The sequence below is a fragment of the Nesoenas mayeri genome (assembly GCF_963082525.1).
Source record: "Nesoenas mayeri genome assembly, chromosome: 5".
Lineage (NCBI taxonomy): Eukaryota > Metazoa > Chordata > Aves > Columbiformes > Columbidae > Nesoenas > Nesoenas mayeri.
Window position 1 is genome coordinate 36,223,391 of NC_137548.1, and position 25,318 is coordinate 36,248,708.

The 25,318-nt window shown below is 43.8% G+C and overlaps 2 protein-coding genes across 5 annotated transcripts in view; one reads left to right on the top strand and one right to left on the bottom strand.

Annotated features, from left to right (window-relative positions):
• The window catches only part of ZFYVE26 (zinc finger FYVE-type containing 26), a 52,295-nt gene extending 39,800 nt beyond the window's left edge, over nucleotides 1-12,495 (top strand). For all 4 annotated transcript variants that reach the window (XM_080345791.1, XM_080345792.1, XM_080345790.1 and 1 more), the window contains 9 exons: nucleotides 745-954; nucleotides 1,791-2,006; nucleotides 4,040-4,237; nucleotides 4,552-4,754; nucleotides 5,605-5,746; nucleotides 6,284-6,343; nucleotides 7,921-8,103; nucleotides 8,929-8,973; nucleotides 10,080-12,495. In XM_080345791.1, coding sequence (XP_080201917.1) covers nucleotides 745-954; nucleotides 1,791-2,006; nucleotides 4,040-4,237; nucleotides 4,552-4,754; nucleotides 5,605-5,746; nucleotides 6,284-6,343; nucleotides 7,921-8,103; nucleotides 8,929-8,973; nucleotides 10,080-10,289 — 1,467 coding nt within the window. In that variant the 3' untranslated portion in view covers nucleotides 10,290-12,495. The remainder of the gene's footprint in view (nucleotides 1-744; nucleotides 955-1,790; nucleotides 2,007-4,039; nucleotides 4,238-4,551; nucleotides 4,755-5,604; nucleotides 5,747-6,283; nucleotides 6,344-7,920; nucleotides 8,104-8,928; nucleotides 8,974-10,079) is intronic.
• Nucleotides 12,496-15,890: 3,395 nt separating this feature from the next.
• On the bottom strand, nucleotides 15,891-24,169 carry LOC308041165 (retinol dehydrogenase 12-like; the record flags this gene model as incomplete). The annotated part of the gene is made up of 7 exons (XM_080345676.1): nucleotides 15,891-16,050; nucleotides 17,991-18,180; nucleotides 20,595-20,804; nucleotides 21,220-21,324; nucleotides 21,623-21,778; nucleotides 22,251-22,369; nucleotides 24,090-24,169. 7 exons carry the CDS (start codon nucleotides 24,167-24,169, stop codon nucleotides 15,948-15,950), a joined length of 963 nt encoding a protein of 320 aa, XP_080201802.1. The 3' UTR covers nucleotides 15,891-15,947.
• Between the last annotated feature and the right edge of the window lie 1,149 nt (nucleotides 24,170-25,318).

The following is a 25,318-nucleotide window of genomic DNA, read 5'->3' on the forward strand; positions in this document are numbered from 1 at the left end:
GTTTGATTTTATTTGTCTACAATTCCACAGCAGACATTAGTAAGGCACCTTTCCCAAGTGTTTACTTGGAAATCAGCAGTGGTGGCAAATCTATCTGTCAGAGCTCATCTGGTGGGGTTTATAATTTTCTGTCTTCCTCTTGCTGCCGGGATTTCATAAGCTTCTGTTTTATGGCATTGCGGTTTGTTAAGAACAGGATTATGACACTAAAAACAGGATTGGGATTTTTAAGAGGTAATAACCAGCAGGAATAGATGACCTATTTGAATAAAAATGATTCATGTTTAAAGGGAGCTGGTCATCTGAAGAAAATAAGGAATAAAATTGATCAGCAAAATTATGTGAAATAAATAATTTCCTGGAGATTTGTGAAGCGTCTTCAGTTGCTTTTTTTAAAACCGCAAACCTGATGAATTCTGCTGTTTAAAAATCAGCTGCTTTAGAAAAGCGGATGTGAAAATGTCCTGAGTTTTAGAACTGCTGAACTGAAATTTCCCAGATAAATAGTTGCTTAAACTTGCACAGTAAATGATACTTCCACATTTGAAGATTATGGGTGTTTTGGTAGTTGGCATTTTGTGCCAGTAATACTAACATAATCAATATGGGGGGGGTTGTGTTTTGATTTAATGCAAAATGTACTCTAGGAAGTGAAAGATCACAATCACAGACTGTGTGACAAGCCAGTTTTCCCGTTTTCTGTACTGGGACTGTTGCAATATTAACAAACAATTTTTAATTTAGATTTCTACAAAATCTGGGTTGGATCCTGGTGGAGCGTGGCATGCCTGGGGCATGGCTTGCCTTAAAGCTGGAAATTTAAGTTCAGCAAGAGAGAAGTTTAACCGATGCTTAAAGCCACCTGTGGATCTGAACCAGCTGAACCATGGTTCAAGGCTGGTCCAGGATGTGATACAGTACCTGGAGTCCACAGTGAAGCCCATGCTCATTGCGGTAAGAGGCTTCTTTCTGCTCTGAATGGCTATAGCAAAGCCAAGTATTGATGTTTCAGTATACATCTTATAGCAATGCATGTTACAATATCAGACATTAGTTTTTTTCTTCCTTTTGTCATGATTGCGTATTGCAAACTGAATATTGTTAAGAAATTCATTAGCTGTTTCAGTACAGCTGAGAGCCAGATCATAGGATTTTATAGAATTTGGGGCATACTTAGTGGAGGGGAAAGAAGCTGTACTGGTTAACATGTTATTACTACAGTCTGAGGAAACTAAACTAGACCCCAACAATATGTTATGATGCTGTGGTGACACCATTTTTCTACTGAAACTGATAACTTTTCAGGAATTTAAGGGAGAATTTACAAATGCTCTTCCACTCTTCTTTTGTTGTCAAAAAGCTTTATTATGTGATTTGAGATTAGCTCTGGAAGTTCTGATAAGATACTGAAAGAAGACTTCTAGTACTAAGTAACTGCAGAATCATAATGATGAAAGACCTCTTAGTATATGTTTAGGAGAATAAAAAAGCCTGTTTGGACTAGGTTATTGAAGTAGCTGTTAACAATGGTATTGTGTTTAAATAAATAAGCCTACTGTCTGTCCCTGGAAACAGCCTTGCTAGTTATAGCAGTGTTCACCACCTGTGCTGATAGCAGGGTTCCAATCTAGTGTTTATAAAAAGCATTACTGGATTCTCATCCCTGTAAAGCTGTACCTGTTTTAAAAACAACAGTTACAGAAATGCTTCAGGGCTGAGTGACCAGATCTAACAAAAAAAAGTTTTCTTCTTCCCCATCACCTATGATTGATTCTTTGTTTTGACGGCAGGATGATGATTACTTTGCCACATTGAGGGAACTTGAAGCAACACTGAGAACAAGAAGTCTGTCTCTGGAGATGATGTGCGAGGGGAAGATTCAACACAACAGCTACTATCAGGAGTGCTTGTTCTACTTACATACTTATGGCACTAATCTGGCAATAATAAGCTTTTACATGAGGCATGACTGTATGAGAGAAGCACTGCTTCACTTGTTAAATAAGGTGAGTAATCTAATTTGCCATCACCTAAATTGGAATTGGAAAAGTAGCTAAGCGGACTTCAAGGCCAGTCTAAGGTGGTAATGAGCATCATGCAGCATTCTGCGTGTTTTCCTGCACAGGAGTTTTCTGAGGTCCTAAATGTTGTTGTATGAACTGTCCAGTGACTGACAAGATTTCAGCAACATGAAAAAATAACTTAGATCTTTACATGTTCTATTTAATCTTTCTTCCCCATTGTGTTGAAACAGTGACTTCTAGAAAGTAGGAAGTGTTTTATTTTTTTTTGGTAGAGGTCCTGCATCAACACTACTTTGTCTTTTTTTCTACCAAGCTGAAATCCTAGGACTGTAGTCATACAGTTCAGAAGAGAGAATGAAAATTTTGAATTCCAACATGCTGGTAACACCAGACACTTTATCCCAGCGGCTCTGTCTCTTGTTTGAGTAAGACACACGTGTTTGCACTTCTGTAACCATTAAGCATATAAGGGAGTACAGGATCATGTCCCAGAGGACAGAAATTTAGGGAAGCCAAAACGTGGTTTCCAGTTCTTCTTTAGGAGAACTGTATAATATAGGAGGGCTTAAGAACGTCTGGAGAAAACAGTTCTTTTGGTGCTAAATTACAATTAAACCTAGAAATTATTCCAACAAGGTTCTCACTGATTCATTAAGGGTGCTTCTTAAGAGATGTGGAGGAGATGTGAAGCCATTACATCTCACCAGCTTGAAAGCTTATAAGTGTGGGGGGTTTTATTTTTTTTTTTTTTTTTTTAAGTTTCTGTGCTTGTGTTTGATTTACTGATTATTTTTATTATTATTTGAAGTAATTCTTATTGAGAATATACAGCTTGAAACATCGAATTCCACTGTCTTCAGCCTTTATTAATCAAAATTTGACTTATCAGCTCTGCTTTCTCATTGTATCAATAATTTTAAGCTCATATACTCTTCTGCATATTAAAGGACACATTTGAAAAGCAAATTTATATTAGTTTAAGTTTGCCTGTAAAGAAAAGTTGCATATTTTTGCAATGTTAGTGAAATAATTTCACTGGTAAAGTACAGACTTTGAAAATAGTCTAGATAAACAATTTGATGTGGAAGTTTTGGACAAGGAGGTTGGCAGCGATCATGCAAACTAGAGAGAAAGGTTTGTTACATTAAAGCTGTAAGGTACTGGGCTTTTGATGAAACATTTTGCAGTTGGTTGTTTGGAAACATTTTATGTGTACAGGCTTCGTAGCTTGTAACTTATTCTGAGATTAAAAAGGATAGATTCCATATCATATCTTTAAAACATTTATGCAGGCCATGTTTTTCCACATGCTCCTTCCCCTAGTAATGTTAATATGTGAGGCTGCATTTGCAAGACCACAGTCAGGAGGTCAAGTGAAGGAAATATCCCCCTCACCTCACTACTTGTGAGGTTTCATCTGAACTACTGTGCCCAGTTTGGGGTTCTCTAGGAGAAAACAGACTTTGTCAAAGGGGAGCAAGTCTAATGGAAGGCCACCAAAGTGGCGAGGGGCCTGAAGCACATGACATATGAGGAGAGTGATAGAGCTAGGGTTTTTCAGCTTGGAGGAGAGAAGGCAAAAGGAGATCTGTGTGCTCTTTTCAACTACCAAGTGGGTGATTGTCAGGAAGATGGAGCCAGGCATATCTTACACATGTACAGTAAAGGGGTAAGAGATAGTGAACACAATTTGGAGCAAGGGAAATGCCAGCTGGATATAAGGAAAAGTTTTTTTGCAGTGAGGATATTTAGACATTGGAACGGCATCCCAGAGAGGCTGTCATACCTGGTCATGCTCAGAACTTGACTGGACAGGCCCAGAGAAGCGTGACCTATCTTGGAAGCCATTCTTTGAGTGGGGGTTCGAACTAAACGACCTCTGGAGATGCCTTCCAACCTAAATTATTTATTTATACTTCATTACCTCTGTCACATAATACTCCTTTATGTTATATAAGGAAAACCAAGAAGCCACAGTGGCTTTGCTTCAAGCTGCCTTTCTGATGTCTGTGTAGGAATCGCCATCAGAAGTGTTCATTGAAGGGATCTTCGTTCCAAGTTATGAAAGGGGAAAACTGCATATGTTGGAGAACTTGCTGGAAACCATTGATCCAGGATTGGAAAGCTGGGGAGTCTACTTGATTGCAACCTGCAAATACTTGCAGAGGAAGAACTACTACCATATTCTGTATGAGCTGCAACAGTTCATGAAGGTAAGATGAGGGTCAGTGCCATCTCTTTCAGTGAAATGTTAAATACTGTCAGACTTTTGGTTATGTGCTTTGGTATAAATCTGCATGATGGACAAGTATATTTTTGCTACTTTCCAATGCTAAAAGACGGGAAGGCCTGAGCCTGACTGAAGCTGACCCTCTGTTTGTCATTGATTTGACACATTGCAGTAGCTTAACTACTGCTTTAAAGAAAACAGAACATTGCCTGCTTTATGGGAGCACTTCAGTAGAGACAACAATTAGTGAAGGTGGGGCACTTTGGTCCATCTTAGTGTTCAGAATATTTTTCCCAGGATCACGTTCGTGCTGCCATGACCTGCATTAGATTTTTCACACATGGAGCGAAGTCTTACACGGAACTGGGAGGCAAACAGACATGGCTTCTAAAGATCAAGGACCATCTCAAAGTCTATCTGCAGGAGGTCTCAAGAAGTTCGGGAAGGAAAAAAATGGCATTCACTTTTCGGAAGAAAATGTCTGCTACGGATGTGTCGAGGTATCTGTAAACAAGAAGCTAAGTTATAGGAAAGGGGAAATTCCAGGATTTTTTTTTTTCCCAGTGGTTGTGTTTAAGTTGACTTTAGCTAACACTTGCTAGCTGTGCTAGCTGACTTTTATGTAGTTGCAATTATAGGATTCCCATTACCTTTTCCCTCAACAACCCAACCCAGGAGATGAGCAATTATTCCTAATAAAAATATCAGTCTTTGTATCATCTACCATCCTTTAATTTAAAAAACAAACAAAAATGCTGCAGTGCATAGACAGATATACATCAATCCACCAGTTTTCTTGCTTTTATTCTTCCTTTCCTCTCCTCTCCACGAAGCAAACAGTTTTGTGATGCTTATCTGCCTACCAGGGTTAACTCATGACATTCAACTGTGTACAAGATATAGGTGCCAGATGTAACTGAATCCCTGTATTCAAAAGTTGAAGTGCAAATTTAGCCAGATCTCTCTTGTAGTTGGGCTTTTATATCTTGGTTTTCTTAGGGTTTTTTCCTCCTTTTTTTTTTAGGCTAGACTCAAATGTGGGGGGGGAGTGCATGTGAGGAGGTGGAAAAGAGGGAGCAGGTATTTATTTGGGATCCAGATTCTCTAGATCACTTCTTTGAAATAATGTGAACAAGTGCTCACCCTCAGCTTCTGATCCATGTTAAGTGCACAGATCTGAAAATTATCTCGTTGCTGTGGACTTGTCTACACAAAAGATAGTCAAAAAGTAACCAAAATAATTGTTTTTTGGAAATACGTCGTATTCTGAAACATGTTCAAGAAATGAGTAAGTTTATACAAACAATAATTGACACTGTTTCAAAATAGTCAGAATTTTTCCTCTGTCAGGCACATCAATACAGTTGATCTGCAGATGGAAGTAACAAAGTTCCTGCATCGATGTGAAAGCTCAGGAACCTCTCAAATGACCGATTCCTCCTTGCCCACACTCTTCGGAAACAATAACATGAAAATGGATGTTGCTTGCAAGGTATTTATCACTATTTCAAATACAGCTCTGTTTTTCTTCAACAATGCTAACTTGATATACAGGTTGGAACATTTAATGATTGGAGCAGCATCTTGTATTTTTCATGGGCAGGTTGCTTGTGTATGTATGGAACCTGCCGTTTATGAAAAATAAAGTTTCTCCTCAGAGAACACAGGAGAGGTTGGATCTCCTCTAATCAAAGTTCAAATTTTAAGATGTAGAGGATCCCAAATACAAACAGTAACATGCCTTTTGACTGTGCGTGCTTTGTTTTGAAGCAAGGCAAATACTACTGTTATTCTAATCCTTCTTCACGTCAGCTCAGCTCCATCTGTAACTTGCCTGATGTTCCACAGGGAATCAGTGTGTGACAACAGACTCTATATTTGCTCTACTTGTTGGAGTGGTGCTGTTTCCTGTTGAAGTAACACATTGGGTTTTGGCCTCTGAGCAAAATCTGGAAATGCATTATTTTTTAACTGTATGTAATGGAAAATGAATGTGCATCCCTGAGCTTGTCTATGCCTCTCTTTTCAGGTGATGTTGGAAGGCAAAAACATTGAGGAGGGGTTTGGGATTGCATTTAGAGTCCTTCAGGTATGTAAAACCTCGATTTAACAAGCACTATTATTATAAAAGTAACTCCTGCAAGCAGCAATTGTTTAAGCAAAAGTTTGTGGTTTGTTTTTTTTTTTTCTTTTCAAAACGTCTTTTAATCCCCCAAAAGAAAACCCTCTTGTGACAAAAGTAATTTGTTCAGGTCTTAAATATCCATGTATTTGGAGGAAGCTCGGTAAGGAAATTAAGATGCTGTTTCAGTAGGACACTTCCAAATTAATTGGATCCTAGAAGGGAATTAAGTACAGCTTTTCCTTTGCTGTGCACCCTGCTCAGTGACTTATCTGTGACTGTGGTTTGCCAGAGTTGTGAGCAGAGAGCTCTGACTTGGTGGCGCTCTGCAGTTCACGATAGCCATGCAAAGACAGTGCGTAAATAAGTCCAAGGCTGTCTCTGAACTATTCTCCTGGCTGAAAGAGCAAAGCTAATTAACTGGAAACTGTCTCTTGGGACCTCTTCTTCCTCCTGTTTTAGTAGGACCTGAGGTGCTTACCAGTCAGCATCGCTCATGAGCCTTCAAACTTCCTTGTGTGTTTGTTGTCCATATATTAGGAGCTGCTAAAAGATCATAAAATCATAGAATCATTTTGGTTGCAAAAGACCCTCAAGACCAAGTCAAACTGCAAACCTAACACTATCACTAAACTGTGTCCCTAGGAACCTCATCTGTGCTTATTTTAAACACCTCTAGGGATGATACTGCATCAAACAGTGCAGTTTGCAGTTGCTTCCTGTCTGGGACAGGAGGTATAGCAGGGCCACTTCTGGACAGAGCTGGCACACTGAATGAGTATTTGTGGAAGTGGCAGGCCCTGCTTCTTGTCTCAGATCAGGATGTACAAGGCAGATAGCCTGTTTTCAGTGAGACGGAGAACCTTAGAAAAATAGTACGTTTTAGCAGCAACATCAGTCACTACCACCCAATAAAAATGGAGCAGTGCATCCAGCTGGCTGGCATCACTTCTGTTTCCTTCCTTTTCCTTTTTCCTTTTCTTGCCTTGTTAATGGCAGGATCAGTCCACAGCTTTCATCATCTCTTCCTTTGTATGGGAGGTGTACGATGGTGAGTTGCCTCTTGTTTCTCAGGGTACACAAAAGGGTGACAGATGGTGGGGTGGCTGGAGGAATGTAGTGGAAGCCTGATAAGTGAGGGAGAGATGGGTAGGGATCTGTCAAGGTTTAATTGCAAGGCGACAATACACTGTGGCAGATGCTCTCTGTTACCCCCTCACAAACAAAATCAGGACAGGATCTAGGCAAGTTCTTTTGCGGGAAGAAATAAAACTTATTTTTTTGCCACCCCTGAAAAGGAGGCAGTAACTGTGCTCTTGTTCTTGAGCAAAATTGAATTTTACCAGTCTGATTATAGAAAACCTTTAATCCAGCCCTGAGCAGTGGAGACTAGAAAATCAGAGACCCCTAAAACAGCTTTGACTTTTTGGAGCATGGTGTGATATTTTGTCCTTAGGAGAGATTGTCTCAGTTGTGTAGATCCCCTGTGAGAAAACCTGCAGAGAACATTCAACATGCTGCTCTGATGTTCCAACTACCTCTAGGACTTCCAGCTGGAGGCTACAGAAGTGTACAGCAAAGTGGCCAAGCAGCTGGTGAAGCAGCAGAAGTACAGTGAGATCCGGCAGCTCCTCAAGTGTGTCAATGAGTCTGGAGTTGCAGCAAAAAATGATGGAGATAACATTATCCTAAACTGTCTAAATGAGTTCAAGAACATACCAGCTGAGGTAACTCTACCCTCTGTTTTGTACCTTTTGAAGTAAAATAGGCATATACAATACAGGCTACAGGAAAACCATCCTGTGGTGCCTGTGCTGCTCTTTCAGTGAGTCTTTTGTATCTTCTGGCTCTGTACTGTATGTGTTGTTTAAAGGTGGGAGTGTGTGGTTTGCCTTATGCAAGTTACTCTGGGAGGAAACCATAAGAAGCTGTAGCATGTTCCTACCCTGCACTTCCCAACTGGATACCTGTGATGGGGAGCGAACCTGTGCTTCACAGGATCCTGCCCAACTCTACTGAGTGAGGTGGGAGGTGCTCCCTTCGGTGAGGCTTCCAGGGCTAACACAGAGGATGTGTGGAGGCGGGAGCCTCCTGACTCTCTAGGAAACAATTTAAAGATTCCCTTTGCCTACCACAGTGTCTTTTCCATCCCAGGAAAAGAAAGAGATGCGCTATGAAGTTTTACTAATCAAGCTAGGGGATGCAGTCCATGCCTTGGGTCAGGGTGGGCCATGGGGACAGACTCCTGCTGGGTGCACAGATCCTACAGATTCATTTTGTGCAACATGAGCCATATCCATGGGGGACTCCCAGGCTCATAGCATTCTCCAGGAATACCCCACAGGCATGACAGGCAGGAGAAACTGTGCTAGAGGGAAGAATTGGACTTCTTGTTTCCTGCATCTGCAGCACTTGCAGTTGGGACAATGTAACCATCTAGGTGTAATCTCAGCAGCCTGTCCTCTGTGCAGGGGTTTGGTCCCTCATGGGGTAAAGGTTTGCAAACTATAGTCACTCTAAATGTGAACACCTTTTTCCTTTTTTGGATCCAGGATCTCGATAATCTGATTCAGGATATGGACAGTGATGAAAACAAGGTAAGTAAAAGTACAGTAGGGGAACTCCTTAGCAAGCACTGAACAGCCCAGTCTTGATCTGCAGGCCATGTGCTCTCTGTCACTGTCTTCTCTCTCATTCTTGCTCAAGCCAAAGTTTTGAAGGCCACTTCCTAGATTGTAGAAATCACAGTGAACTCCTCAAGGCTGTGGTGTTCATGGCTGTAGGACTGTGACATGAAGTTACAGATTGATGCCATCCCTGTTAGTCCTTGACAGTCCTCAGATTGAGGCCAAGGCATTTGTTGTAATGGGAGGAAAAGTACAAAGTACTCTGGGGAGGCGCATTGATGGGTTTGTTGGTTTTGTTAGCCAGCTTTTCACATAGGTGCAGACAGCTAATGAGGATCAACATACCTCCAAGATGGCCATTTCAGCTTATTGTTTCAGGATTATACTATTTCCCTTGTGATCAACAGTTAAATGACAAAACTTCTCCAATACTGATATGCTTTTTTTGCTTAGAGAAAGCAAGGCCTAAACTACATTTCTTTGTTAGCTTTCATACTGACCAGATAAGCCACTGGAGAAACAGATAAATATGTGAACTGTAGATGTGTGTTTATAGATGAAGAGGCTGTGGCTCAGCGTTTGTGGATTATTGTAGATCTTGAATGGCTTAGCTGGAAATCAGATCTTAAGATTTGTGACTGTCCTCTGTCCTGTTCCAACTGACAATCTCACTGTTGCATGTAGATTGAAAAATGGACCTTTCATTTTGCTTTTGTGTAAGATCTATCATTGAAAGATGTCAGCTGTTCTAGAACCAGCAATGGAAGAAAATGACTAGTTTAGACCCTTTGCTATGAGGATATGGTAAATTAATGCACAAGATAGGATTCCTGGTGCTGATTTCATGGTAATACAGTACAGGAGTTTCCACAAGAAACAAACTTAATAAAATACAGTTATCTCTCCATCTTTTACATTGGGATCTGCTCCATGCCATACTCTGCTTCATAATACGCTGCTTCTACCTTGTACAACATGCTTCTGAACTAGGTATTTCCAGTGAATCCTTGCTTAAGCTTGTCCTGTCAGTTTACTACAGCCTTCTGACCAAGTTCTGACTGCCTCTTCTGCTTCAGATCCAGGCCTACGTGATGTGCAACAAGCTGCGTTCTGCCTATCTCGTCTCGGTGAGACAGGAGAAGACCAGAGCAGTGCAGCTAGTCCAGCAGGTACGGCAGCTGGCTGAGAACAGTGGAGATGACGTTGTGAAGGCCATCTGTGCCCAGTGGCTCTCAGTGCACCAGCCCAGAACAAGAAATCGGCTTCCCCAGGGCACTAGGAAGTAATAATTAATGGACATTTGCCATCATACAGAATGGGAAGGCTTCAAGACAGTGTAAAGGTGTGTGCTTCAGCAACCTCTTGGTAAAATGGAAGTCTCTTGACTGGTGATGGCTAATGGATGCTGCTGATGTGCCTCTGGTGAAAGGAAGGGAGCTAAATTCCAAGTGCCAGTCGTGTATTTTGACAGACAGTCACTACCTCAGGGTATTTTTTGGCTATCTTTTTGATGAGGGGGGGAGGGGGACAGTTTCAAAAAAACAAGCAAGAATTTAAATGTATAGAAGAGAGCACATCTGTGTCTGGTTTGGTTTTTTTTTTGGAGGGTGCTGGTTTCAGTTGATTTTTTTGAAAGGCACTGAACTTTATTGTTTGTTTATTTTTAATCCAGAAAACCTATATAAGCAGGGCAGGAAAATCTCATCAGCTCAGTGTAGCCTAGAGTATAAAACTTTGATTATAAGTTTTCTGTAAAGTTTTTCAAGATTGGAAAGATCTTCTTTACAAAAAACTGAAATGTTTTTAACTGTTGCTAACTCTTTTTTCTTCCCCGCCCCAGCTAGTACAGTGTGCCCAATTTCTATCTTTCATTTGAAAAGTAGGAACTGATTCTCCATGGCAGGCTGCTACTTACCAGTCACACTGTCTGATGTGTGCCATACATATGGCACTTGAGCCCTTACTAATTGGATTAAGTTATAAAGGGCATAACCTATCAATGGAGTACAAAGGGAAAATGATTCTTTGAAACAGTTGAAAAGTCTCATACCTCTTTCTTTGCTATGGTAATATTCAATAGATTGTTGCAATGCAGTTTTATAACTGAATGGTTGCCGATAAATTTTCACAGTTTTTTATCAGGTATAATAGAAAATGTGGGTAGAGCAAGCTGTGGTAAGATTCAACAGGCAGTCTCTATCCCTGTCACATAGGGATTTATTTGGTTTTTTACTAGACTAATCTGTCCCTGTCTGGTACAACAGAGCAACAGACTAAATTTGTATTAACTGGTTGTGCTGTATAGACTATATTGACAGGCTTTGCTTTGGAAGTGTTAGGTTATCTCGGTTTTATGAAAAAGCAGGAATCTTTGTGTAATGGCTGTGTTCAGGGATGCTGAAAAAAGCAGCTGCTTCTCTGCAACCGTGATTGGGACATGAGAAACGGGCAGAAGAATGGTAGACAGTGGTGGGACCTTCAAAAAGAAACAGAACAAAACATGCTACTCCACAAGAGCTTGTGTTTCCTGTTTACATGTATTTCAGCACAAGAGGAAGAAAAACTAGTTCACTTTTTTGTTAAAAATTTAGTTGTTTACTTCAAAAGAAACAACGGGTTTTCTGAAGTGTAATATAGCTGTAGATAGTTTTAGTACATAAGATAATTGAGACTGTCAAATAAGAGTTTTTGCACTATCTCCAAGCTCACTGTAGAGACAGAACAGACTTCCATGGTATGCGAAAGGACTTGGTCCATCTCCTTTAGCGTTTTGTGAGCAGTGCCCCACTGACACAAACCCCTCTCTTGGGGGTGCTCTGCTCACTAAAGCAGGGCTAGAACTGTCTCGGGCTGAAGCAGTCAGAAATTACCACATTTAGTTTTCAGAATCTCCTGACCACAGATTTGCATTATCTCATTAGTGAGCAGTACTAATGAAAGCTGCTTTTGTTTTCTTGGCCTGACTGACCTCGCTTTCCATCACATTACAGCCATGAGGCTAATCCTAAAACGTGACACTATCCATGTCTTCAGTCATTTCCAAATCTCTAGTTATGTGGAGGAGGTTTTACTGTTTGTGGGTATCCAGATCTGCCTTGCTGTAATACCTGCTTTTCTGCTCGAGTTCCTTCAGCTGTGTAGAGCACCTCTGTGCTCCATACAGCTATACAGTGGAGTTTGCCATGCAGACCAGTCAGTTCTGTACCTGCCTTTTTTCCTGACCTCTTTGCACTGTACCTGATGCACTTTATATAGTGTTTGTTGTAATTTGATGTTCTCAACCTGGAATCGTAGGGATCTTTCTCTTACCAGCAGAACTGGAATTTTGATCCTGACTAACTGCCTTGTGTCACAAATAGTGCAATTATTAAGGGGCTTTGAATTTTTGAACCTCAAAAAGGGATTGAGTACTGCCAGTTAAAAAGAACTTCTCTATTAATGACCAAGGTTTGTTTACGGTGAAAAAAGATAATAAAGTGTTATGACTGTTAACATATCTTCTGTTTGCTTTTTATGTTAGCATAGCTGGGAACCTCTTTCTAGACCAATGTTTTGCTTTTGACTATACGTGGCAGAGTAATTAGAATGGGGAGAATTGTTCTGTCATGCAGAATCTCTCTCTGCTACAGTGTCCTCAACATTTAGATCAATCGAAATATCCCGTCTTCAGAAGTCCTCCAGTAGACAGGTAGCCAGCTCCACCTCATACATCTACTCTCACAAACCAGTAATCCTCTTTGGAGAGCTTTGCAAGTTAATGTAACTCTCCCTTACAAGCCTCCCTTTGAGACAGCTAAATGAGCTTTAGTTACCTCATTTTACAGGTCAGTCCAGAAGAAGATATAAATTACTTGCCCAAGGTCAAAAAGAGTGGGTGTGTGTCTGTGGAAATGTGTAGTTATATGTCTTATGTTAAATCTATCAATCAGACTTCTGAGAAGAGCATTGACTTGCAAGGGCAAAATATCTCAGCCTAGAGAAATTTTCTGCTGTTTTTTTTATGATTTCTGTTGTTCCCGAAAGTGACTTTGAAGATGAGAATCACACACAGAGAAGTAGTTTGCTGTCACTTAAAGGTGAAGTCTCAACTGAAACTGTTCAGTGTTTTTTAGCATACATGGAATGTTCTTTACTCTCTCTGCTCTCTTTTCCAGGTTCTAAGGTCACTTAAAGGGCAGCTGGGGGGTTTATTGTGACAACTTTTACACCATCTTTGCTCATCTTTTTTTTTTTTTTTTAATATGATAACTTGCCTACTCATAATTGTGGCACTTCCACAGCTCTTAACCTCTCCGTCACCTGTGTTGAAACCTGGATTCTCAAAAGATATGCCAAGCCTCACTTAAGTTACTGCAGTCAGAAAAACAAACAAAAAGCCCCCCACAAAACTTTAAATAAGGGTGGTTGTTTTGGGTTTGGCTGGCATACAGTTACTTCTCACAGGAAGCTGGGTGGGGACAGAGCCAGGACAGCTGACCCAAACTAGCCCAAGGGATACTCAATACCGTATGACATCATGCTCAGTATGTAAACTAGGGGAGGTGGCTGAGAAGGGGAAAATTATTGCTCGAGAACAGGCTGGGCATCAGTTTTCTGGGTGGTGAGTGATTGCATTGTGTATCCCTGGCTTTGTGATAATGGTGTTATCTTTGTCTGAGCTGTCTGTATTTGAAACATTCAAAATATTCCCATCCCACTCTTCAGGGGATACCATTAGTTTTCTAATATGAACTATGTCAAGTTGTTTCAGAGCTTGCATCAACATAATCTCAACACATTCTCATAATTTTTGTATTTTTATATTGACTTCTTGAAGTTGTTTTTGCAGTTGCTCTATTCTCACAGACAACAACAGCTCAGTGGTTTTACCTCCCTCTACGTTATCTGGCATATCTTTCATTTTATTTGTTGTTTAGTACTTTTCCTTATATGCTTCCTCTAAAAAGGTTGCTAGAATTTTACAAATTATACTTTGGTCTTTTCCATCTTTAATTGAGCCCGTGCAGCATCTAGCTTTTTTTCTACCTCTTCCCATCTAGACCAATAGCCATGTGCCCTAGTTTATTTTGAAAACTAGGGTTTGGATTAATTCAATACTTTCGTAACTAACTAGTGACACAAATTAGCATCCTACCAACTACACCAATTTGTTGCAGAATGTTAATACTGTTTTGGTTTAGCAGTACTTCAAAATGTATTGGGGTAGATCACCAGTTTAATATATGACTTTTAATAACACTCAATAAACAGCTGATTAACAATATGATATAAAGCAATTCAATGAGATTTGTTATAGCTAAAACAGATTACAGATTCAATGGTGTCAAAGGTCACACTGTACTTAAAAAAGAGAAAGTTGTATCACTTATACCTCTGTGTGTGTCTATATATATGATTAAAAGCTTACTTACAAATCCAGAAAGGCACACATACTTCTGTGCATTCATCCGTGGATATTTGAATGTCTGAGGAGGGTCCCACCTTGCAGAGAGGTGCTGAGCCACAGCCCGCTGGGACCCAGGAGAGCTCAAAGGGCCTCACTGTAGGATCACTTTTTATAGGGTCACAAGATCATTGACCTTAGTCAGTATTTTTCCACTGTAGCCACTCTTAGGATCAGGTAATATTCTGGCAATGTCCAGAGCTCTCTGGATTGTACAGTTCTGGTACCGTTTTGCTCTGACTGAGTCCTAGGTAGCAGGTGTACCAAACTGCCAAAAGTGACTGATGGTCACTACACGTTTCCCAGGCAGAAAGGACATCTTTTCCCATATGGAGCATGCCTTCATGTCCTGATTGACCGCACTTGTGCCTCAGTTTCCCAACTTCACTGCACTTGCACAATGGGGAGTTGTTCTTGGCAGGAGCTACAGGAGTGTGGGGTGGGCGCCTCAGTGGCCTGTCTCACTGCACTTGCACAATGGGAATTGTTCTCCCCAAATCATGCCTGCCCTGCCCCAGTACCCAGGTGGTCGAGTGGCCAGGGAGAGCAGGCAGGGTTGCAGCCACCACAGCAGATGGGCTTATGATCAAGGGGTGGACTTAACTGTGGACATTATTGCACAGGTTATCCATGAATGAGAAACACATGCTAATCAAGCAAGATTTTGGAAGGAAGGCCCATAGACTGGGGGATGATGTCTGTGTACATAGGACAGGAAAAGTGGTGGTGATCAATTGGAAAGTGTAGGATCTGGGCACAACAAAGATGGTATAAAATAAGGGATAAATAATGTCCTGGGTTTGGCTGGGGGAGTTAATTTTCACAGGAAGCTGGGAGGGGACACAGCGAGGAAAGCTCACCCAAACTAGCCAAAGAGATTCAATACCATATAGCATCATGCTCTGTATCTGAATGGGGGGAGCTGGCCAGTGAAGGGTGAATTGCTGCTCTGGAGCAGGCTGGGCATCTGTTTTCTGGGTGGTAGGTGATTGCATCGTGTATCCCTTGCTTTGTATATTCTTTTATTACTATTATTGTTGTTGTTGACCTCTTCCTTTGTTGTGCTGTTAAAATGTTTTATCCTAAATCATGTTGTTTTTTTCCTTTTCCTGGTTTTGCTCCCCACCCCACTGCAGGGAAGAGGAGTAAGCAAATGGTTGCATGGTACTTAGTTGCCAGCTGGGTCTAAACGTATCAGTAATTCTTTGTTATTTCATAATCTAAACATAAAACTGCAACCTCCATTTCTGTTCTAAAGCCAGAGAAAAACAGCCTTGGGCTGTTGTGTGAGATGCAAAGCAAAAGTTGCTACCTGTGCCAGTGCTTACAAATCTCAATCCTGAAGGGTAAAATTCCAGAAATTCGCATCAGATTGATGGGTCTGTAGACACATTTGGGAAGCTGAAAAATCAGTGTTCTGGTCTGGAGGTCTCTCAGCCGTGCTTTTCCAAGGAGAAGCATCACTGGGCTCAGCCAGGAACACACTTGATGTCTGTGCTGCTCAGTCCCACTGGATGCCGAGGAGCTCACAGCTCACACTCCAGAGGTTCTTTGCTGCCTCATCATCCCGACCCCGTGGAGATATGTACGCTGGCCGGCAATCACTGTAAGATGAACACATTTTATTTTAAATTTTAAGCCAAAGATCTCCATCTGCATTAGCACACTGAAATATCTGTGTTAAGATAAGGGAGTTGTTTCTATCAGCTGAACTTCAAGACCAGCAGAAGCAAGCTGGGAGACTATCCAGCAAAAGAGCAAGGGTTGGTGCTAAGCCACCTTTAGAAAGCTTTCTTTCCCAATGGCACCAAGAACTGGCAAGCAAGTCTCACTCTATCTGTTGTCTCAACTCTTAAGGAAACCTGTATATATTCTACTATGTACTCTTCGATGTACATTCTCATGAATACCACTAAAAAGGGGTATAAAAATGTGAACAGAACTTCTTCAGGGGCACTTTTCTAGCAAACAGGCCACTCTAACAGCTCTTCATCCTAAACTGTTTATCATCCCATCCTACTCCTCCCCTTCTATTGCCATTGCTCAGGAGGCAAAGCTGCCCCAGAATAATAACCCTGTAATAACCATCCCTGGTTATCCCTTTTTCCAGTATCCTCTGAACTCTGGCTCCTTTCTGCTCGGCTCTGGCGATTAGACAGCACTCTCTCTGGAATAGAGATCGCGTGTTCTCATCTGTAATGCCGGGTGCTGCAATAACATGGGAGTTTAAGAGAACGGAGGCAATTGCACCTTGTAAGATTTCTACCCAGCCTAATGTCTTCAGAGCTCCAAGTGCCCAGTCTCAGTGTTCCTGAAATGACTCTGGTGGACTCCACCTGTCTCGCTGTGGCATGCAAATTATTTTCTTAATGTCTGTCTTGTGCTTTATATTCTGTTCCCTGGAGAGAGAAAATAGTTTTTGGCTTCTCCAAGGTAAATCATGAATTTCTGTTGAAGCTCTTCATTTCCCACCAAGTCCAGAACTCGTTTCTTTTTTGAGTTTACAATCCACCAAGGTTTTCTGTACTCCAGCACATAAAGGCTCCATTTATACCCTGGGACACCAGTCATCCAGGGACGATTAAGACATCTATTTATACACTCCAGTCTGATTAAGATGGTACAGACCCCCAAGTGAAGATCAGACCAAGTCATTACAGAGACTAATCTGGTTGCATATCACAAGAGGAAAAAGCTCTGCAGAGATGCAAAGGCTCTAACATCATCCATGTGGAAAAGAAAAAAAAAGAGAGATGTCAAATTCTCACGTTCTTTTCCCAAAACCCAATGTTGTTACTCTGCTCTGCATCCAGTGGAAAGCTGAAAGACACATCTGCATGAAAGCTGTTCAAAGGGCAGCCTTCAAACCCAGGGTGACACTGACTTGGAACTGCTACAGGCTGTGGTTTGGTGAGGGGAAAAGGATTGACCATGCAGGGGCCTGGAGTAAGTCAAACAAGTCAAGAAACAACATCGTTTGTAGCGGATGCTGCACAAGACAGTTTGCAGAACACAGCGATGAGCAGCCCAGCAGGAGCTCCTCCCAGCTGGTGCAGCTGCCACACAGGAGAATCGAGTCATTTTGTCACACGCTGCTCCTGAAAGCCTCCCCTCCCAGCTCCCTGGGAGCACAGGCCTCCTCTGCCCCAGTGGGGTAAAACTACAAAGAGAACCAAAGTGTTCTTCCCAGGATTGACCCAAGTGACCTCATTAACTAAACAGCTCCTCTGAAAAGTGATTTGCCCAAGTCTTAGGCAGATCAGGATTAGAGCTCCGAGCACGTGACAGCCATGCCTGCACTCTGAGTACAGTGATATTCCTAGCACTGAGGACCTGCTGTTTTGTGAAATGTGACACAGGTCATGGATTTCTTCTAATACAATAACCACTGCAGCAGACCTGGAACTTTAGTGTTTGTCATGCTTGGGCTTACCAGCCAGCCTCTTACCCCATCTCTTCTTAATGAAGAATGACTTTAAGTCTCATTTTCCCCAGCCAACAAGGTTGTCTTCCACAGTATATGACTCCATCAGCTTGCACTCACCTGAAATACTGTCCTGTCACAGAGTTTAGCTCCTCTGCTACTGCACAGTAGATACTGGTCTGAGCTCCTTCCCAAGGTGTCTTCAAGAAGAATGAGAATAACTTTGACAGCCACATCATTAATAATGAGTGCCGGACCAGATCAGAATAGACAGAACCAGGATGGAGAACGTTTGCTGTGACTTTAGTGCCTACGGCAAAAGAGGACAAATCTGCATGCATCAAACTGCCTTTAAGAGAAATGGTCATCTACTCCTCAATTCTACTGCAGATATTCTACAACTTAAAGGAGGATTCCAGGTAAGGGTACAGGGAACGTAACTTAAGTCCTCTGTAGTTCCTGTTTGCTGGAGCATCCCCTGCTCCCTTCCAAACAAGGCAGTCACTACATGCCTTTGACAAAACAATGTGCTAGAGAGCCTGGGTGCTAAAACAGCTTTTGGGAATACCAGCTACTGATTTTCAGAAGACTCTGAGTTGTACAATAAGAGTTTCAATAACAGCTGGACTGGGCCACAAATATCCACCTTCACCTGACCTTCAACATGCAGGGGTGTTAAAGCTTCTCTGTCTCTGGTTTTGCTCTTCTCCTTCCCCTGCCAGGAGCTGTAGGAAGCCAAAAAAGTTGCACCTGAAATGTCACCAAGAGCTGCTGCCTATAGCCCTCAGCATGAAAAATGTATAAAGGGCATTTTAAGAGAAGTATCATTTAATGAAAGTATAATACGGGGTTTCCAAAATTAATAACACGGGCAAGGTTTTGCACAGACCCAGAAGCGTGCCACATTTTCCAGTGATGCGCCTCCCATACGCTACAGAAAACCAACCTCAGCCCAAACTTTGCCGCCTTGGCTTTGATGTGAGTGATTGCTGCGGCCACAACTTCTCCTTCCTGCTCAAGTGCTGCCGCACATTTACTACAGAAATCCAGCACGACCAAGCGGCAGCGTTCACCCATCTCCCCTTTATTTTCTCCCGAAAGCTCCAAGCTGCTTTAGGGTTAGTGGTTTCTCTGACAAAGTTTGTGTTCCATCAGGTTGCACTGTTGAGCATCATCTTGACCAACGTAGTTTATCTGACATGTAGAAAGTTTTCCTCCTTCTTATGGCTTGTATGTAACCTTTAATCTATTGGAAATACTTCTGTTGGGGTAGTGTGGGCTATAAACTGACAAGTCATGGTGGTAATGAGAAACAATCATGGTGTATCAAAATAGGTTTCAGTCAGTGTTGTACAACTCTGGCCCTTTAAACAAAATCTCATTTGTAGTGATATTCTGATTCCTGCCTCCCCCCCACCCCGTTCTTCATAATTTAATTATGAAGATTGTGTCATGGAACTTAGCTTTCAAACGCATATGGGGAATGAATGTGCACCAGATTTTAGAGTAAGAAGCCATTTCATGTTGTGTAGATTAATGAATTACCACATGGGACAAACACTCTTAAATCAAAAAATCAAAAATTTGACTTCCTCAGATCCTATTATCACAGCTTATTCAGAAAGATTTTGTGCCAAAAGCATCGCCTCTAGACTGCAAGAAATATTTTTCATACTACTCTGCACAATCAGCAACCAGATCTACTTTTAGGTTATCACAAAAGCAACTGCAAATTCCTGTGAAAAGAGAATTTTCTACAACACATAGTTCTACTCTAATAAACAAAGAAATAACCTTGTTGAACTTTAAGTAGAAGAGAAACGTCGTTTATGAAAGGCTGAAATTCTAACTGTGGCGTGTGTACACAAGATTTAAAAGTAATGTTCTGAAATGGAGAAGTACGCTAACCTGCTGCAATAAGCTTTTGTGATCGTTGCCGGTTTCGACATTTCGCTGTGCCTACCAGCTACAAAATGATTAGTACACCAGAAGACAGATTCTAGCAAGTCACTAGAAAGCTTGTGATTAACTGTCTCCACGCGTTAATGGGTAACACACATCAGAAAGGTCTAACAGCATCGCTTTCCACACCTTTCTCCCTGCAGCAACCACCAAATGTACAATAACTCTTCTGAGTTGGAAGGGACCCGAGGGATTAAGTCCAACTCCTGTCTCTGCATAGGACCACCTCAAAATTCACAACATCTTGAAGACATTGCTTCTGTTTTAGAAAAACAAATACTAGTTAACTTTATTAAAAGGCCTGAGTTACATAGCTGTGACACATGTACTGAAGAGGTACTGTCTAGTCATATGATTGTGGTTTTAGAGGCCATCAGCATTTACGGCACCTGAATATGCATTTGCTTTTCTGCTGGAGACTGCAATTGTACTTCAGTTCTTTCATTTTTTTCAGCTTCCACCCACGTACCACACTTTTCTTTTCTTTCACTTTTTTTCTTTTTTTTACATGCACCAAAAAAACCCCAAATACATTAAACTGTGTCAAACTAATAAGCTCCTCTGTTCTGTGGCTGTAAAGACATTTAGGGTATTATGTCCCCTGGTTCCACAGGCAGGAGCTATTTTTCTCCTGCTGTCAATGACCTTTGCCTCAAACCGCTTTTCTGCATAATGAATTTGCAGCATTTCTCCAATCCTCTCTCCTCACCCATGGTGCTCAAAAGCTAAGGAGAAAACCACTCCGCTCTCCTCAGGACTTGCCTTGCAGCCGCCTTGCCAGCTCCCGGGTGAAGAGCACATTGGCCAGTTTGCTGTGACAGTAGGCAAGGCCACGATTGTAGCTCTTCTCACCATAGAGGTCATGGAAACGGATTCGGCCAATGTGATGAGCCAGCGAGGACACGTTGACTATGCGGGCTGGGGCAGACTGCTTCAGACGCTCCAGCAACAGGAAGGTCAAGAGAAAATGACCTGCGGAGGAGAGGAAACGTCATCCTTCTCTGCTGGGTTCCCCTCCTGGAGTTTTGTAGTGCTTGCAACATATTACATACATGTTATATCTTACTGCTGCCCTCGTGTCAAGTCCAGGGCAAAGAAGTTCCCCCTGAATCAACAGCTAATTGTTTTTGTGGCCATTAAATTCTGCTCTTCAGCTTCAAAATGCTGGAACTGTCATACATTTCAAATGTCCCAGGTAACATGTGCAGATACTTAAACTGGGTCCATGATAAGCAAATACATTGCGTTGCACCTCCAGAACTCTGTAAGACTGCACTTCCATCCTTCCCCAAGAAGCAAGGATGAGGAAGAGAAACTCTGGAAGCAGCGCTTCCCTCCGGCGTTTTGCCACAGATACTGAATGCAAACTTGCCGCCACCGACCTTACCAAGATGATTGACGCCCAGGTGCATCTCAAAGCCATCCACAGTCTTGGAATAAGGGCATAACATTACCCCAGCGTTATTAATGAGGATATGGAGCTCCTTTTCCTCTGTAAGAAACAACAGACATCCTTAAACTGGGAAACAGAGAACAAAGACAGACAAGAAGGTGGCACAAGTCAGCTAAATAAGCAAACCCATGCCTGTCCAAGTTGAAGCCACAATACATCAAAAAAATAAGTCTTCTACCACAAACTAGCTCATGGCCTCCGACAAGCCTCTGCTGTCAAACCACAAGGCCTAACACGGTACAGAGATGTGCCGGTCGAGATTTGGCATTTGCTAGAAGAACATACAGCAATCCTTGGTAAAATGTTCTCACTGAAAACAAGGATCTAGAGACGGTACCTGCTAGAAATTGCTCAGCAAATTCCCGGATGGACTTTGTATCAGCCAAGTCCAGTTTTTTCACAATCACTTGCTGGTTCCCTGTCTCAGCTCGGATTTCACTGGCTGCAGCTTCTGCCTTCGCTGTGTCTCTGCAAGCGACAATCACCCTCGCACCTGCAAGGGGGCAAAAAGAGCAGGAACAGAACCTGAGATCACTGGAGCACACAGGATGATCAAGGCTGGGACAAGCTGTCTGACTACACACAGTTCTTATAAACAAGATATTGTGTCTTTAGGGAACTGGCATCAGTCAGGGGAGCAGGTGGAAGGGACAAAGCCTTTCCCACTATGTTGATGTCTCAGATCCAGCCCAAAGCTGTTTTCAGAGCAGGCAAATGCACATCTGAAGTGCCTCTGTCCAGGTTCTCCCAGCTCAGGAGTGTGCACCACAACCGGGGGTTTTTACCTCAGTGGTTACATGCTCTCAAGGAGAAACACTTAGGGTCATCTGAAATAGCTTTGGAATCCAATTCACTTAAATGTAAGCATAAAATTTTCTTCTCATATCCAGAGAAGGGACTTCTGACACACAGGCCCACACACATCAGCCACACAGGGCTGCTGCTGCTGCTGGACGCTGACTTGCCTCTTCGCGCAAGGTCTCTGGCCGTCTCCTTCCCGATGCCCGTGTTGGCTCCTGTGATTATCACCACCTTCCCCTCCAGCCTGGCTGTTGACTTGCACCGTCCTCCGGCGACATACCTCCTGCAATAGAGGACGGCAGCGGTCATGCAACAGGGTCCGAGGGCAGCTTCCCTCCTCAGGGGACTCGGGTCAGGACTAAGCGCACAGATGTGGTGGCTGCAACCTCCACCAGCCCTTCCTGGGCCACTCGACCACCTGGGTACTGGGGCAGGGCAGGCAAGATTTGGGGAGAACAATTCCCATTGTGCAAGTGCAGTGAGACAGGCCACTGAGGCGCCCACCCCACACTCCTGTAGCTCCTGCCAGGAACAACTCCCCGTTGTGCAAGTGCAGTGAAGCTGGGAAACTGAGGCACAAGTGCGGTCAATCAGGACATGAAGGCATGCTCCATATGGGAAAAGATGTCCTTTCTGCCTGGGAAAGGTGTAGTGACCGTCAGTCACTTTTGGCAGTTTGGTACACCTGCTACTCAGGACTCAGCCAGAGCAAAACAGTACCAGAACTGTACAATCCAGAGAGCTCTGGACATTGCCAGAATATTACCTGATCCTAAGAGTGGCTACAGTGGAAAAATACTGACTAAGGTCAATGATCTTGTGACCCTAAAGAGTGATCCTGCAGTGAGGCCCTTTGAGCTCTCCTGGGTCCCAGCGGGCTGTGGCTCAGCACCTCCCTGCGAGGTGGGACGCTGCTGAGACATCCCGCAATGAACTGATGGTACAAAGCTGTGGGTGAGGACAGATTTCTTGAGCCTCAATGCATCACCCGTTGAGAAATGCCGATGCATTAAAATGAATAATTCCCTTAACTCCAGAGGGGAATTTTGGCCATAGGTGTACGTCCACATATACTCCACATACATAGGCACAAAGTTATAGGTTACTGTGTGCAAATATATTCAAATATCAATGGATGAATGCACACAAGTATGTGTGTGTTTATAGATTTGTACATAGGCTTTTAATCATATACTTCTGTGTGTGTCTATATGCAAGTGATGTAACTTTCTCTTTTTTAAGTACAGTGTGACCCTTGACATCATCGCATCTGTAATCTCTTTCAGCTAATACAAATCGCATTAAATTGCTTCATATCATGTTGTTAATCAGCTGTTGACTGAGCGTTATTAGAAATCATATATTAGACTGCTAATCTACACTGGTAAATTCTAAAGGGCTTGTGAAACCAAGGGTGTTAACATTCTGGTTTGTGACACCAGAGCCCCAGGCATCGCCCCAATGGCCGGGATCACCGATGCGCTCAGGGCCTTGGGGACTCACGGGCATCATTACCTGAAGCGGTTGATCACGATCGTGTCGTGACCGGGACACCGGGAACTCTCGCTCCACGCCCCCCGCTCTACAAACACCTGCGGGGCGCGGCCGGAGCGCGGACCCGCCGGCCCGGCACGGGAGGCCCCGCCTCCCCCGGCCCCGCCCCGGCCCCACCGTCCCGCCCTCGAGTCAGGTAGGGCTCCCATTGGCTACCGCCGGCACCTTGGCCAATGGGCTCCGCGGCGGCACCGTGAGGGGAGCTCAGGCCCCGCCTCTCCCCGAGCCCCGCCGGTTCCGTGAGCGCGGACAGACCCCACAGCAGCTCCCCCGAGGGAAGCGTGAACGGCGCCCGGCCCCGGCGGGCCGGAGAAGCGGAATCCCGTGTGTCCGCCCTCCCGCCAAACAAACTGTCAGGCGCGACCGCCGCGAGACGCGGTGTGCACGCCGGCTCCGCGCCCGCACCCGCCGCACGCGCGAAAGGCCGGGGCGCGCTCGGTGAGACGCACCTGATGCAGGGCGCTGCCACCAGCAGGAGAATGGGCACGGACACGGCGGCGCCCAGCGCCGCGGCCCAGCAGCTGAGCATCGCCGCCGCTCGCTCCGCGCGCTCCTCGCACCCAGCGATCCGCGGCGACCGCGCGGCCCCGCCCCGCTCGGCCCCGCCCCGCTCGGCCCCGCCCCGCTCGGCCCCGCCCCGCTCGGCCCCGCCCCGCTCGGCCCCGCCCAGTCAAGCCGGCCAGGCGGCTGAAGCTTCGCTGAGTGGGAGGGCGATGGCTGAAAGATAAATACAGGGAGGCCGGGCAGATCGGGTCTATCACTCTCCCACAAACTTGCCAAGCTGAGCGCCACTTCCTTACTATGGTGGAAGCAGCCACTGGAGGGCTGGAAACGTGGCCTGTGCCCCATGCCACTGCTTGGAACAGTCCTGGGCCTTGAAAAGCCAGTCCTGTGCTGACGCGGCACCTCAGAGAGAACTGAGTCAGACAGCGGGACTGATTTCTGAAACAACCTCATTGACGTGGGGGCCAAAGAGCATGGCACTGAGTGCGTGTATCCCATCCCCTGTCATGCACCATGCGGGAAAATTGGATGACTCAATGGACTGCTACAAACTACATCTAGAGCAACAGGTGGTGGGACCTTCAAACAGTGGGGTACACATTTACCCAGAGCCACCTGGTGCATTGGCACTAGGGGATGTGCCAATCGAGCTGGCCCTGCCAAGCAAAACTGCCATGGACTGGAGAAGGGGATAAAGTCCCTGTAGTGCAAAAGAAGAACATGTTAGGGAAGACAGTCTGGGTTATTTCTGTCTCAGGCAAAAACAAACCCACCCTTGGAACTGCTTTTGGTCAAGGACTTGGGTGTGCTTGGTGGGTGATGCGGAAGGACGGAAAAGTCTGATATGTATGGAGAAGATTGTTCTGGGAGTCATAAAAAAAACACCTGAATGACAATGTAGTTGTTGGTCCCAATCAGCACGGATTCATGAAGTCCTGCTTAACAAACTTAATTTCTTTCTACGGCACAGTTACCCACATAGTTGACCAAGGGAAGCCTGTCGACGTGCTCTTTTTGGATTTCAGCAAAGCCTTCACTGCTGTCTCTCCCAGTATCCTCCTGGACAAGATGTCCAGCATACCGCTGGATGAACACACAATGCAGTGGGTGACAGGCTAGGCTCAAAGGGTTCTAGTAAATGGGGTCATCTCCGTCTGGTGAACAGTCACTAATG